At 37.5% G+C, this 13,335-nt stretch overlaps 1 protein-coding gene across 2 annotated transcripts in view; it reads right to left on the reverse strand.

Moving 5' to 3' along the window:
* Positions 1-13,335, reverse strand: part of PPFIA2 (PPFI scaffold protein A2) — a 472,833-nt gene that overhangs the window by 29,269 nt on the left and 430,229 nt on the right. For both annotated transcript variants that reach the window (XM_089920005.1, XM_089920006.1), the window contains 2 exons: positions 7,598-7,679; positions 3,139-3,339 (listed from right to left, as the gene is read on the reverse strand). In XM_089920005.1, the coding sequence (XP_089776131.1) occupies positions 3,139-3,339; positions 7,598-7,679 (283 nt within the window). The remainder of the gene's footprint in view (positions 1-3,138; positions 3,340-7,597; positions 7,680-13,335) is intronic.

Below are 13,335 nucleotides of genomic sequence, written 5' to 3' on the forward strand. Positions count from 1 at the left end.
TACTCAAAGAAAAGTCCTAGGGTTTCATCTAAATTTGCAAATGCCTGAACATTTACATATTTTTACTTAAGATAAAATATTTAAAGTATTTATCTATTTTTATGACACACCTCTTTAACCAAATATTTCAATTACCTGATAGATATCTCCATCTCTATTCTATTTTGTAAGAGGCCTTCTACAGTAACTGTAGCTTAGGAAGAGGAAACAGAAAGCTGGAAGATTAGGGCTGGCCCAAAGAAATAATAAATGTAAATAATATAATAATAATAAATGTAAACATTAGAATTTTCTAATGTTAGCCCATTTCGTCTAGACAGAAAAGGAGGGAGAGTTCTGTTCAGTTTAAAAAGAAAAAATCTAAGTATCTTGTTTTTTCCTCTTAGAACTTGAGTGAATGAACAAGATACATCTTTCTTAGAAACCAAACCCAAACCTAAACACACGGAAAATCTTGTAGGATCAGAACTATGTGCCGTGTTCTAGAAGACATGATAACATTTCTTAAAAAAAACAAAAAATAAAAAAACCAAACCAATTCCTTTTGAATTTTCAAAGTGTGAATCCTAGTATATAATTTTAGGTGATGACTTTAAAATGTTTTCAGCTTCACCTTATGCAGTGGATTAATTCCTAGAAATTCACATGTAGTTTTTTTGCAAAGCAAATCATATTTGAACTATATTAGAAACAAGTAAATACTTCCATGTAGATGAAATAAAAGAAATAAAAAGCACTCAGTAGATTATTTTTAAAGCAAATAGAGACAACTTATCTCCTATGAAACTTGCATCAATATTTAGCAAAGGGCATATGTCTTCTGTGAATAAAGAGCTTTTACACATTAGTAAAAAAATGAATATTCCTATAATCCTATAGAAAAATGAAAAAGGTTATGAATAGGTAATTTATTTAAATGCTAAAATAAATAAGCATATGAAAAAATTTAACTTTACTAGTAATTTTTAAAATGTAAATTTAAGCAATGTAATCATTAACATTGACAAAGGAAAAAAAGGACTATACAATACAATTTGACAATTAAGGTTCAAAAGTAATAAGAATATAAATGCCTTGTATACAAATATTGCTATGGAAATTACTACAGTTCAGTTAATGCAATAATATAACTACTTGCTTATCCACTATGGTATTAGAAATACAAAGAAAATTGTTAAGTAAGCAAAATGTCCAATATTAGGGACTTGGTTAAATAAATTACAGCATTTCCATTAAGGAGCTATGCTGCAATTAAAAATATTACAATTGCATACTTAATAAAGTGGGGGAAATATTCATGCTATATTACTAAGTTTTAAAAGTACAAAATAAAATATTATGTGAAAATAGTTCAATTTCATAAAATGAGAAAGAAAATAGAATGAAAAGGTCTCTATCAAAAAGTTAATAGTGAAAGTATTAATAATTTTAATAATTAATTAACAATATATTACCTGTCTTTCAAATGTTAATTCCTCTTTGAAGCCTTATTCAACCAGAAGTGATTTCTCCTTCCTTTGAATTCCATGGCAATCTGCTTCTATCTCACATTAAGGAATTAAACTATGTCATCTTCTACTAAACCTGCTGGTGAACATATCTTCCTTTTCTTACTTTGATTGCCCTCTCTGTAATCAGGGCATACATATATCATATCCTCTATAATAGTGAGTAGAGTGACTTGTACAATCATCATTTTAAGATGCATATTTACTGACTATTTACAATTTGCCAGGCACTGAGTTAAGGCCTGGGGACTATGGAAAACCTGATAATATACTTGCTTGGCCTAGTGTGGGATGAATCAAGAAGAGAAAATTATAAAATAGCTTTTATAAGTATACGGAGTAGTAACTCAGGAAGGGAAGAAAACCCAGGCTTTGGGGCTTAGTGAAAACTCTTTAGAGGAAGAACATTCAGGAATCATTAGATGAAGGATGAGTCGGAGAAGAATGGTGATCTTGGTCAAATGGTGATTGGTCAAATGGTGATTTGCCCTTGTATTTCTAGCATTGGAATCTAGTGCACTGGGAAGGAATACAAGAATATATGTAATAAAAATGGGGGGCTTCCCTGGTGGCGCAGTGGTTGAGAGTCCGCCTGCTGATGCAGGGGACACGGGTTCGTGCCCCGGTCCGGGAAGATCCCACATGCCGCGGAGCGGCTGGGCCCGTGAGCCATGGCCGCTGAGCCTGGGCGTCCGGAGCCTGTGCTCCGCAACGGGAGAGGCCACAACAATGAGAGGCCCGCGTACCGCAAAAAAAAAAAAAAAAAAAAAAATGAAGCAAATTTCTCTAATTTATGGTCTGTGTTTAAGGCCATGTGTAAAAATTTATACTCAAGTTAGCTTTGTGCCTGAAAACTGAAATAAAGTAATATCACTTTTCTACCTTTTGTCCACTATTCAAACCTACCTCATTCTTCCATATTTTACTATTTTGCATAAGACAAGGGACCAGAAAAATCCATTTAACAACAGAAATCATATCCTTTATCAGCAAAAGATATAATTTGGTAAAGGACTAAAGAAAGAATGAATATTATTTGGGAGTTTTTCCTCTGTGTTTGAATTTGTCATCTGGCATGCCTTTTTTAGATATTTTGTTCTTTCCTAATATTAAGATAGGGATGAAATTATGAGAGAAATAGGGATTTATAAATAAAAGGCAAACAGGTTTTGAAGGAAGATAATCCACTTGGTATTTATAAAACATTAAATACTAAGGTACTTTCATAATTATGAAAACTGCTTAAGAAGTAGTGAGTCTAGCATTACATCTTCAAAAAGTACTAATGCCCTATTGCTCATCTCCTGAGATGCTGGATTACATTAAAAATAAAAATTCTGAAAAAGAGTAAACTCTTGGTCTTGTTGCTTGGGAGAAAAATCTAAACTTTAGTCTAGAGGCTAGCTCAAAAGTCTATCTTGGTTGCAGGCTTCAAGTCTGATAGGAATCACAGCTCCTCAGTTGAAAACCTATTAAAAGTAGCAGCAAGGTTAATGGAGAGCAAGCTAAATCTCCTCGGAATAATTCATGCTGACATTGAAATGTGTGCTGCCACAATTTTGCTCTGTGGACTTGGAGATGCTGCTATTCACCCAGCACTGGGAGAGGGAAGGAGCACAAATGGACTCACAGTTCTGGATGTTGGAGGAGCTGAAGGACTGGTTAGGGAAACCATCTCCTGGATTGCTAATCGGAGCTTTAAGCGATGCAGAGGATTGCTGATTCCAATTTCTCTCTGGATCTCAGTGTCTGATAAAGCAGACATAATGGCACCGCTCTTCACATTGGCTCGGCAGGCTGCCACATACCAAGCAGGCATTCCCAACCAGAGCTGTTGGATAGGGAAAAATACATACCCAGGTTATAATAATAGTTAACCATTAACAATGTCTATGCGCTAGACATTATTTTAAGTATCTTACTTGTATGAACTCATTTATTACCACACCCCAAGAAAGAGATGCTATTATTTTTTCCCGAGAAGAGACAGATGCACAAAGACATTAAATAATTTATTCAAAAAAACCAGTTAGGCAGTAATGGAAACAAAGATTGGAAATGTAGACTTCAGGGTCTGCAATTTAACAACTAATTTATATTATTAGGGATACATATAATGGCTGCACCTCACCAAATCTCCTCTTGAGTTTAAGGACAAGAACAGCTACAAGCTGCGTTTGGTAAAGGCTCAATTAACATTTGTTTAATAAACGACTTCAGTTTATAACTCTCCTTTGGAATTCTGAGTGCCTTTGATCAAAGGCTTTAATGTGGCTAATCCACATTTCCAATCTATCTACCTATAGGTGTATGAACTCAATTAGATGCTAAATATGAAAATACTTTCTGGAGAATGAAATGCTGGGCTAATGGAAGAGGCTAACATTATAAACATCTGGAAAACATTAGCTAAAGAGAGTTACAAAATGAATATTGCTTTGGAAATTAGGGATTGTGATTCTTCAGCTTTGCTGTGAGGCTCTGGAAAGACAATTGAATCGGTAGTGCAATGAGCACAGCATAACGCCTGGCATATTATCTGCAGCACAGGGTGAACGCACTGTGTTGTAGCATCTGAATTACATACACTTAAATAAGGAATATTCTTTCCAATCCTCTCCACCCCTCCTCCATCATTAGCTATGAGTAAGAAACAGGCACATGCAAATGAGCAGTTTAAATCTTGGTTTTAAACAGCCAAAATACTGATTTTTTTGTTGTTGTTGTTGATTTTATTTGTTGATATGAACAGATTGAGTAAAAGGAGAGAGCATGAGAGTGAGAAAAAGTGAGAGAGTAAGAGAAGAAAACCTATAAATCAGCAGTATACAATGCCAAGAGCTCTGGATCAAGAATCAGAAGGCTTGGGCTCTAATTCCTTCCTTGTCATTGGCAAGTCAAGTAAGTCCTCTAAACCTCAGCCTTATTTTCCCCATTTGTAAAATGGAAGGGATTCGGCTTTATTATTTCTAAGGCTTGGTGTTACGCAGCTTCTAAGATGGCTCCCAATGATCTCACTTCCTGACATTCCTGCCCTTGTATCGTCCTCTTCCTCTGAGTTTGGGCTGGACCTGGTGACTTACTGTAATGAAAAGACTATGATAAAAGTGATGGGATCTGACTTTCCAGATTAGGTTATGAAAAGACTGTGGCTTCATTCCTGCCAGTCCTCTCCCCCTCTGTCTTCTCCGAGCTCTCACTCTGGGGAAAGCCAGCTGCAGGGCTGTGAGTTGTCCTTTGAGACGCCCACATGGAAAGGAACAGATGTCTCTGGCCAACAGCTAGCAAGGAACTGAGTCAGCTTGGAATTGGATTTCCCCAAGTCAAGCCTTGAGATGACTGCTGTCCTGGCTGACACCTTGCTTGCAGCCTTGTGAGAGACTTTGAACAGAGGCAGTATCTAACCCATGTCCAGATTCCTGACCTACAGAAGCCAGGAGGAAAATAAATGCTAAGTGTTGGGATAATTTGTTACATGATAATAGGAAACACTGATTTTTTTTAATTAAAAAATTCTGCCATATTAAAGGGTTGCTTGCCTCTGTAGAGGAAACACAAAAAGTCAAATCTTTCAGTCAATGTGGCCTGACTGAGATAAGAGAAGGAGAGAGGGGATATAGGTACAGTGCATGACTGAATATAGTATCTCCTACAGGTTAGGCAAAGGAATTGACCTTGCCTTGACAGACATGATTAGCTATGACAGAAGATGGGACTTGACTTCATAGTTTGTAAACTCAAGTTGTTCAAAATAACTAAACATCTAAATATACCTTCACTGGACCCTAAAGATTGTCACCTCTTTTCATCTCCTCTATGCTAAGATATTTGGATTTCCACACTGGTTAACATTACCCAAATGCTTGCCAATACATGGTTACCAAGGTCATCCCTGATTAGACTTTTACAAAGTTTTTGGTGTCAATAAATGGTGTGTGAAGCATCAGACTTATTTGTTCACATCACTCTTAGCGGGCTGTGCACTGAAGGAGATACTAAAGGAGGTGAAAGTTAAGAGCTCTCATTCATTGGATCACCCACCTCATTCATCTTGTTTATTCCATTGTATAATTTCACTTATTATGCAACACTGGTTTCCTTGTTGTTCCCTGGAAACAGCCCAGGCCTTTTTCTGCCTCAGGACCTTTGCATCTGCTGCTCCCTCTATTTGAATGCTTGTCCCCTCTATCTTCACATGCCTTACTCCCTCACATACTTTAAATCTTTACTCAAATGTCTCCTTCCCTCTGAATGTCTCTTCCCCTCCTTCCCAGAACAGCAAACAGACATTCTTTATCCCCATTCCTTGCCTTATTTTTTTTCCATGGCACTTAGCTTCTAACATACAGTGTCATTTACTCCTCAATCTGTCATCGCATGAAAGAAAATAAGCTCAAGGAGGACCAATGTTTCATATACACACTCTGTTCAGAGGTGCATTTGAAGCATCTAGAACAAAGTCAGGCGCCAAAGAGGTGCTCTGTAAATAGTTGTGAAGTCACTGTATAAAGTCATTTTATAAAGTCACTTTACGGAGCACATTATGAGCAATTTCTGCATGCTCAGGATAGTTCTAATTAGCACAAACTTCACTGCTTGTCATTTCCTAGCCCCTTAATGTCAGTAAATCTGTTTTTTTTTTTTTTTTATATATAAAGGATTTGTTCATCACTTGCCAAAACAGCAGTTAACGCTCTGTCAAACTGCAGCTCATTTTACTGGAGTGAAACTGAACAAAGAATTGATCTCAGTTTTGAGGTGGGCTTTCTTAAGCATTTTGTCTTATAATTGACTTTTAAAGTATAGTAAGTTGAAAGAAATATTTAGAAGAAGAAGCTCTGATCACTAATAAGCTAAAAATTCCCTGACTGATATAAAAGAATAAAATAAAGCAAGACACAGCCTTCTTTCACTTAGCCCAAGAAAAAAATGCAGCATGTTTTTATATTTATCTGTATATTATTATTTTTTAAACTCAAGTGAGTTTTGATTGTTCCTTATTGATTAATTCATTAGCTCTGGATGTGATATGATAATGAAGGTGGACAATTTTATAATCCTGAACCTTTTAAAACAATGGGTTTTAATTGCCTCTGCCAAGCAAGAAAAGTTCATACAGTCAGTCCCTTGGTACCCTCAGGAAATTGGCTCCAGGACACCCCATACCAAAATCCGCAGATGCTCAAGTCCCTTACTGTTGGGCCTTGGGATACACAGGCTCATCATCCTCGGATTCTGTCTCGGATTGACGTGTTTGGTTGAATCCACGATGGGGAACCCATGGATAGGGAGGGCTGACTGTATTCTTCTTTGCCTTGACATCAGCATATCCTAGCAGCTACCAACAGCCCACACTAGAGAACTGAATGGAAGGGGCAGTGAAAACTATTGATAAGTGGTATGAAGGGGCCCTTCGTGGTCAAATATGTATTTCGTTCACTGTCCTGGTCTGCTCCTGCTGCCTCCAAGCTGATCAAGTATTAACTCACTTTTCCAGACCCTTGTGTTATGCAGGAAATGCTGAATGCAGATTTTGTTTCATTAAAACATTCAGTCTAGACACAGAAGGGAATAAGGGAATGCATCTTCTTCTGCATAACTCCAAATGTCTAAATCTAGCTGGCCCCTAGTCTTAAAGAACTAGGTTCAGGAATTATACTACAAGCAAAGGAATGGCAGCAATATCTTGGATAAGACAGAAGTGTTAAATATATGGAGATGCCTCTTCTCTGTTAACCTGCTGATGAGAAAGGGCTCTGGACTGATGTACTGGGACAGGTGTTTTCTTGCAACAACAGAAGTATCACTCAAAAACCGTTTCTTGATTTACTCTAGATATGAAGAAGATAGAATTTACCAAAACTTTCTTTTATCTCACAGCCTGCTTCCTTCTGCCACAATCGCAAGAAAACATCAGAGTAAAATCACAAGAATGCCCACGGGTCCCTAGATAAAGCAAATATTCTCTTTATAAGTTATTCAAGACTATTGGAAAACTAGGATGTCAGGAACCGGTCTTTACTTGTCTCTAAAAATACTATCAAGTTAGCAGTGATTGGATTAAGAGCCTTCTGGTTTAACTCTCTTACCTCTAACCACGCGACTACAGTGGGCCCATCCCACTGCGCAAAAGGTAATCCCTTTCTCCGAGCTTCTTCTAGAAGTTCATGCCTGAAGTATACAGCAAAGATTATCAGTCAGGTAATATGGGAAAAGACGGCAGTGATTATTTTTAATGACAATATTTTTTAAAAACCCAATAATCCTTTATAAGCTTTTTATGAGTTAATACAGAAATAACAGAAATCCTTCTTCCTTTGAATAATACATGCAAATCATCCATTGATTTTATTAGAAATGAAACACTGACATCTAAAAATAATTTTCCCCAACACCTATTCACTAAAATTCAAACATGAAATGTTAATGGACTAAGAAGCTGAATTTTATTATCAGCAAATATCATATTCCCTAAACAGGAAACTGGCCCACATACGCGTGTTCTGGCATGCACCACAGGATCTAAATGAGGCTTCTTCCATCTGTCTTGCCTGTTTCCCTTATTATTTCAGTAGTAGATAAATGCCTGTTTATAGAGGCAGAAGATCAAGTTGGTCATTTTAGCCCCATTCAAGTGATATGCTTGATTTTAGTATGCTCTCTGGGTCCAGGTGGCTATCTTAGGAGTTAGCTTTTTGTATAGACTACAAAATTACTTCTCATTTGAAGAGAACTCCGAGGTAAACTGACTTCCATCACTACAAAGCAATGTAAGGTGTAAAATTCAATAGTACACATTTCTATTTATAATCACTACTGGTTTTAATGAAAGCAAAACATCTCAATGACAACAAATGGTTGTTTCTGATAACAAAAAGTTGTAAAGAACCTTGACAAATGCATCTTTAATCACTATTTCTACTACTGACCCTTGACATCCATCTACAAAACCAATTTCAGATCGCTCGTGATTGAAATAGCAAGTTTCTGTTTTCTTTGAAACTCAAATTGATATATACCTGGCCAGGACTAGATTGGAAAATATATTCTCTATTCCTTAGATGCATTGATCCTACACACACATTTTTACACATATTGCTTTATGTTGACTGTGTGTCTTTCATGCTTAGGAACTCTAAAATGAAGCATTTAATTATTTCCTAGTACCAACTGATTAATTGTTTATTGTGGTGGACTATAATATGTTAAAATATATGATAAAAATGTCTTTTAACACAAAAGCTTTCCATGTCTGTGATGGATGCTACCAAAAAAATGCAGTGTGACAAATAAAACAGGGAGGCAAAACAAAAATTAAAGTTATAGTAGATGAAGAGACTCAAATCAACTGCTCTTTCATTTCATGGGATAGCAAAGAAGCATGTGTAAGCTATTCAGCACCTGGGAAAGGGAACAGCAACACTGGTGCCATGAATCCAAGGTGAAACTAGAGGGACTCCCTCACCTGGCTTGCTCTACCCTCACCCATTCCCTCAGGCTTCCCAGTGACATTCCTTCATTGAATACCAGATTTGAATAGCATAGTCTCACTGTGACAGATAGACAGAAATGGGTTGAAGGGTTAAACAACCAACCATCAGGTACTTATTGAGCACCTATTGTGAGCTGAGACCTGTGGAAATACAGACATGCACCCAGTTTTCCAGGAGATCCCTGGTTACGTAGAAAAAGCAAACACATGAAATTGTTTAAAAACATAGTACAATGCACAATTAGATGCCAAAACTCAGTGAGGCATATTCTGAGGGTGAGGGTTTTGGAGAAGGGGTTAGTAGCAATGGAAATGATCAGTGAAGGCTTTACAGCAACTGAACTGACTTCGAAGGGCTGGTTGGGAAGGAGTTACAGATGATGTTCCAATCTGGATGAGCAGTAAGGGTGGATGGGCAGAGGCAGGACTGAACACAGAATACGTGCAAGAAAATTTAGAGTAGGCTTCCACAGAGCCAAGAGCATTATTGAGAGTTGTAATATTATATCCATTAGGGAAAAAAATACTTCCAGTTATGTGACAGGTGAGTGGCATTAAAGGGGAAGAAACAAGTATACATTTACAACTGGTTTTTGCTACATTTAGCAAAAAAGCAAGTCAATATGCACTCAACACCTAGGAAGCACATAACATTTTCACAAGTGAATTACATGAACTGTACATACGCCATTTTTGAAAACTAGAACATTTTAATTCTGACTAGTTCCTTAATAAAAAAATGCACCACATGAGCTGGAGTGATCCTACTAAAAGTTAAATTGGATAATGTAACTTCTCTGCTCATAACTTTCCAGTTACTACCTGTCTCACTGAGAATAAAAGCTCATGCAGCTGATAGGATCCACCCTACCCTCTTCATCTTTCTGACTCAATTCCCATCTCACTCCGCAACACTAGTTTCCTTGTTGCTCCCTGGAAACAGCCCAGGCCTTTTTCTGCCTCAGGACCTTTGCATCTGCTGCTCCCTCTATTTGAATGCTTGTCCCCTCTATCTTCACATGCCTTACTCCCTCACATACTTTAAATCTTTACTCAAATGTCTCCTTCCCTCTGAATATCTCTTCTCCTCCTTCCCAGAACAGCAAACAGACATTCTTTATCCCCATTCCTTGCCTTATTTTTTTCTCATGGCACTTAGCTTCTAACATACAGTGTCATTTACTCCTCAATCTGTCATCGCATGAAAGAAAATAAGCTCAAGGAGGACCAATGTTTCATATACATACTCTGTTCAGAGGTGCACTTGAAGCATCTAGAACAAAGTCAGGCACCAAAGAGGTGCTCTGTAAATAGTTGTGAATGTTGAACACGTCAGCCAGTATTTACATTTAGCTGCTTCTTGTTTCAGCAACTTGCATCCCATAATGTACTTTTTAGTCCATTTTTTTTAGCCACTTTGTCAGCATAGCACCCATTCCACACGATTCTAAGAGTCTGATCTGGTTTGCGACCCCTGATAGGAATCTGGTTGAGGTAATCCAGTGTGTTCAAATAATCCTATTCTCTTTTTGAACAGAAATTTATCATACAATTGTTTGAGAAGTCATTGGACGATGTAAACCTTGGAAAAGTTTTCCTTTTTTTTGCTTTGTTTATTGTGTTTAAATCACAAACTCTCATAGCACAATAACTTTAGTATGAGTTTGCAAAGATAATGAAATAAGGGGGCTCAAGTCCAGTGGATTCTGCCCTTTGGTCCTCAGCTGGCAGGGCTAAATCCCAAGTAGAGGCCTTTGAAATGACACACTTGAAACTGTGAGAAACAGGCCAGATTGGAGTGGATGGCTGGATTTTACTCTAGGACTGTGTGCTACATGATGTTAACTCCAGACCTGCTTTTCCTTAACCCAAGGGCAGTTTTTATTATGTAAAGAAATGCATTGAAATTCTCAAAGCAATATTACATTTAATTCTTCTCTATTATAAAAAAAGTCTGCATTATACAGAATTTATAAGAGACATATATCTGGGCATATTGGCTTGAGAGAGAGGCACTGTTAGAAAAATAAAGCAATATGGGTAATGCTCTAATTGTTGGAAATCACTGAGTTTAATACATGATGATTTCCTAACATTATTAAGGGCATGTATAGCATTAATTTCATGGGGCCATTGTTGTCATTAGATATTTTGAAGTCACTGTCAGAAAAATATTAGAAATACTAAATATAAAGCTGATTTGGCCCAAACAGGCATTTTGTATATACTGGTGCTCTCTGTCCGTCCAGTGCATGTGTAGAAATTTATGCATTCTCTCTGTACCCCAGATTCAACCTTTTCAAAGGTTCAGTGACAGTTCTTCCAGAGCGATGTCATGATCACATTCTCCAGTACACATCTGCCTCTGAAATTACCGTCTTTCTATTCAGGCCTAAAGAAACATTTTTGCCTCCCTTCCTTCCTTCCTTCTTTTCCTCCATCCTTCCTTCATCCCTTCTTTCCTTCTTTCTTCCCTCCCTTCTTTCCTTCCCTCCCTTCTTTCCTTTCTCCCTCCCTTGCCTCCCTCCCTCCTCTCTTTCCTTCCTTCCTTTCTTTTAGACAATCTAATATTTAACCATCCTTTCCCCTCAAATCGCTTATACATTACTATAGTTATGGGCATCCATTTTTGTTTTAAGTTTTAGACCAGATTCAGTAGCACTTCCTTCTAGAGGAAGTTTCAGGTACAGGATTGTCATTTCCTGTGTGGAAACAAAAAAAGAAAAGTACTAATTGTAAGGGAAGGTCATTTTGAATCAGAAAAACTTCTGAGTCACTGAGTATTTTCAGGGAACACATTCTTGTCTGCAATAAAGAATACCATTAGATTCCCTCCAAAGGCCTCAGACTCTCTTGATAAGGTGTCAGTGCGTTACTGTAAATGGAATGTGACACATTAAGAAGGCCCAGCACTTGGGGAATGCTCAGGTGTGTGAGTAATTGGCAAGTTCATACAGAAATGTGCAGAGGGCAGCCTGCACTTGCCTGTGCCTGATCTGAAGACAGGAACAAAGCGTGGGCACCCTAGTAATGTCTAGACCCAAGGATTTCTAGATAAAGGATTGAGAATGTCTAAAAATGTAAATAAATCAAGGGTATTTTCCAGGCTTGTAGCTCCTAAATACTAATACAGACTAATTTAAGCAAGTATGATTTTGCTTAAATGATTCCATCCAAATAGAAATGTCTGGCTCCTCCTTTTCAGGTTTTATGTCTTTCTCCAATTACTTCAGTTTTGACCTCATAGGTGGAGTATGCTTACATTTCTAAGCTCTGTTTCCTTCACACTAAACAATATCCACACACCTTCCTGTCTTGTCTTCCCACTCACTTTATCTTGATTTTCAAGACACAACAAAAATAACTTCCTCTCAGAAGCCATCCTACCCTGGACCCGGGGGAAATATTTACTACTTATTTTTATAGGCCCCTTAGTACTAAACAATTTTCCCTAGAATATCTTTAACATTTTATTGAGTCAGAGATTTTAGCCAGTTTTATTTTTTGTTTTGAGGACAAAAAACAGATACATGGTAGGTCTACAAAAATCTAATGACTGACTGCCAAACCTAGTCTGGGGGCATACAAAGTCCCTGTTCTTCTACCCTTACAGTTTGGGAGAACAACTTGTAAATCAACAAATTCAATAAGATGATAAAACTCTGAGAAATGAAATTCATTAGTTACTCAAAAATTCATAAACTATGGGGGCAGGAAAGTCTCCTTTTCCATATTTTTCCAGTGTGGATGGTTCATTGCTGTCAGCGAAAAGAGACTTTATTCTCAGACCACTTAGCCTAGGATGCTATTTTGGGACTGCCAATTTGCAACATGACTGTCTAAATACCATAGGGTACCATTTCCTTTGTCACTCAGACTGGCCATTTCAGTCACCCTCCATTTAATGCCTGTTAATTTCCCATTCATACTTTGCATTTTATCTTCTTTCACTTTCTCTTTTCACTGCCATTATTCTTTTTTCTGTCTTTTAACTGGCCCCACTCTCCAAGCTTCTTACCCTTGCAATTCACTGCCATGAAAAAAATCTGCTGTCATGGCAAAGTAGGTAATACAGTGGGCTCTGAAGTGGGAATGCTTGGGCTGGATTCCTGGTGCCCTCCCTTCTTAGCTGTGCATCCAAAGACAAGTCACTTTACCTTTTTGTGCCTCAGTTTCCTCATCTGTAAAATGAAGTTGATAACAGTACCTACCTACCTCAGAGGGTTGGTATGAGAGTTGAATAAGAAAATATATGTAATGTGATGACGACAACAGTGACTTGTACAAAGGAAACAGCCAATACGTGAGCTATTTATCATTGCACTATCCTCTGAA

The sequence above is a fragment of the Delphinapterus leucas genome, chromosome 11, assembly GCF_059928025.1.
Source record: "Delphinapterus leucas isolate spDelLeu-1000000601 "Yukka" chromosome 11, BTC_Dleu_Yukka2, whole genome shotgun sequence".
In the NCBI taxonomy this organism is placed as follows: Eukaryota; Metazoa; Chordata; class Mammalia; order Artiodactyla; family Monodontidae; genus Delphinapterus; species Delphinapterus leucas.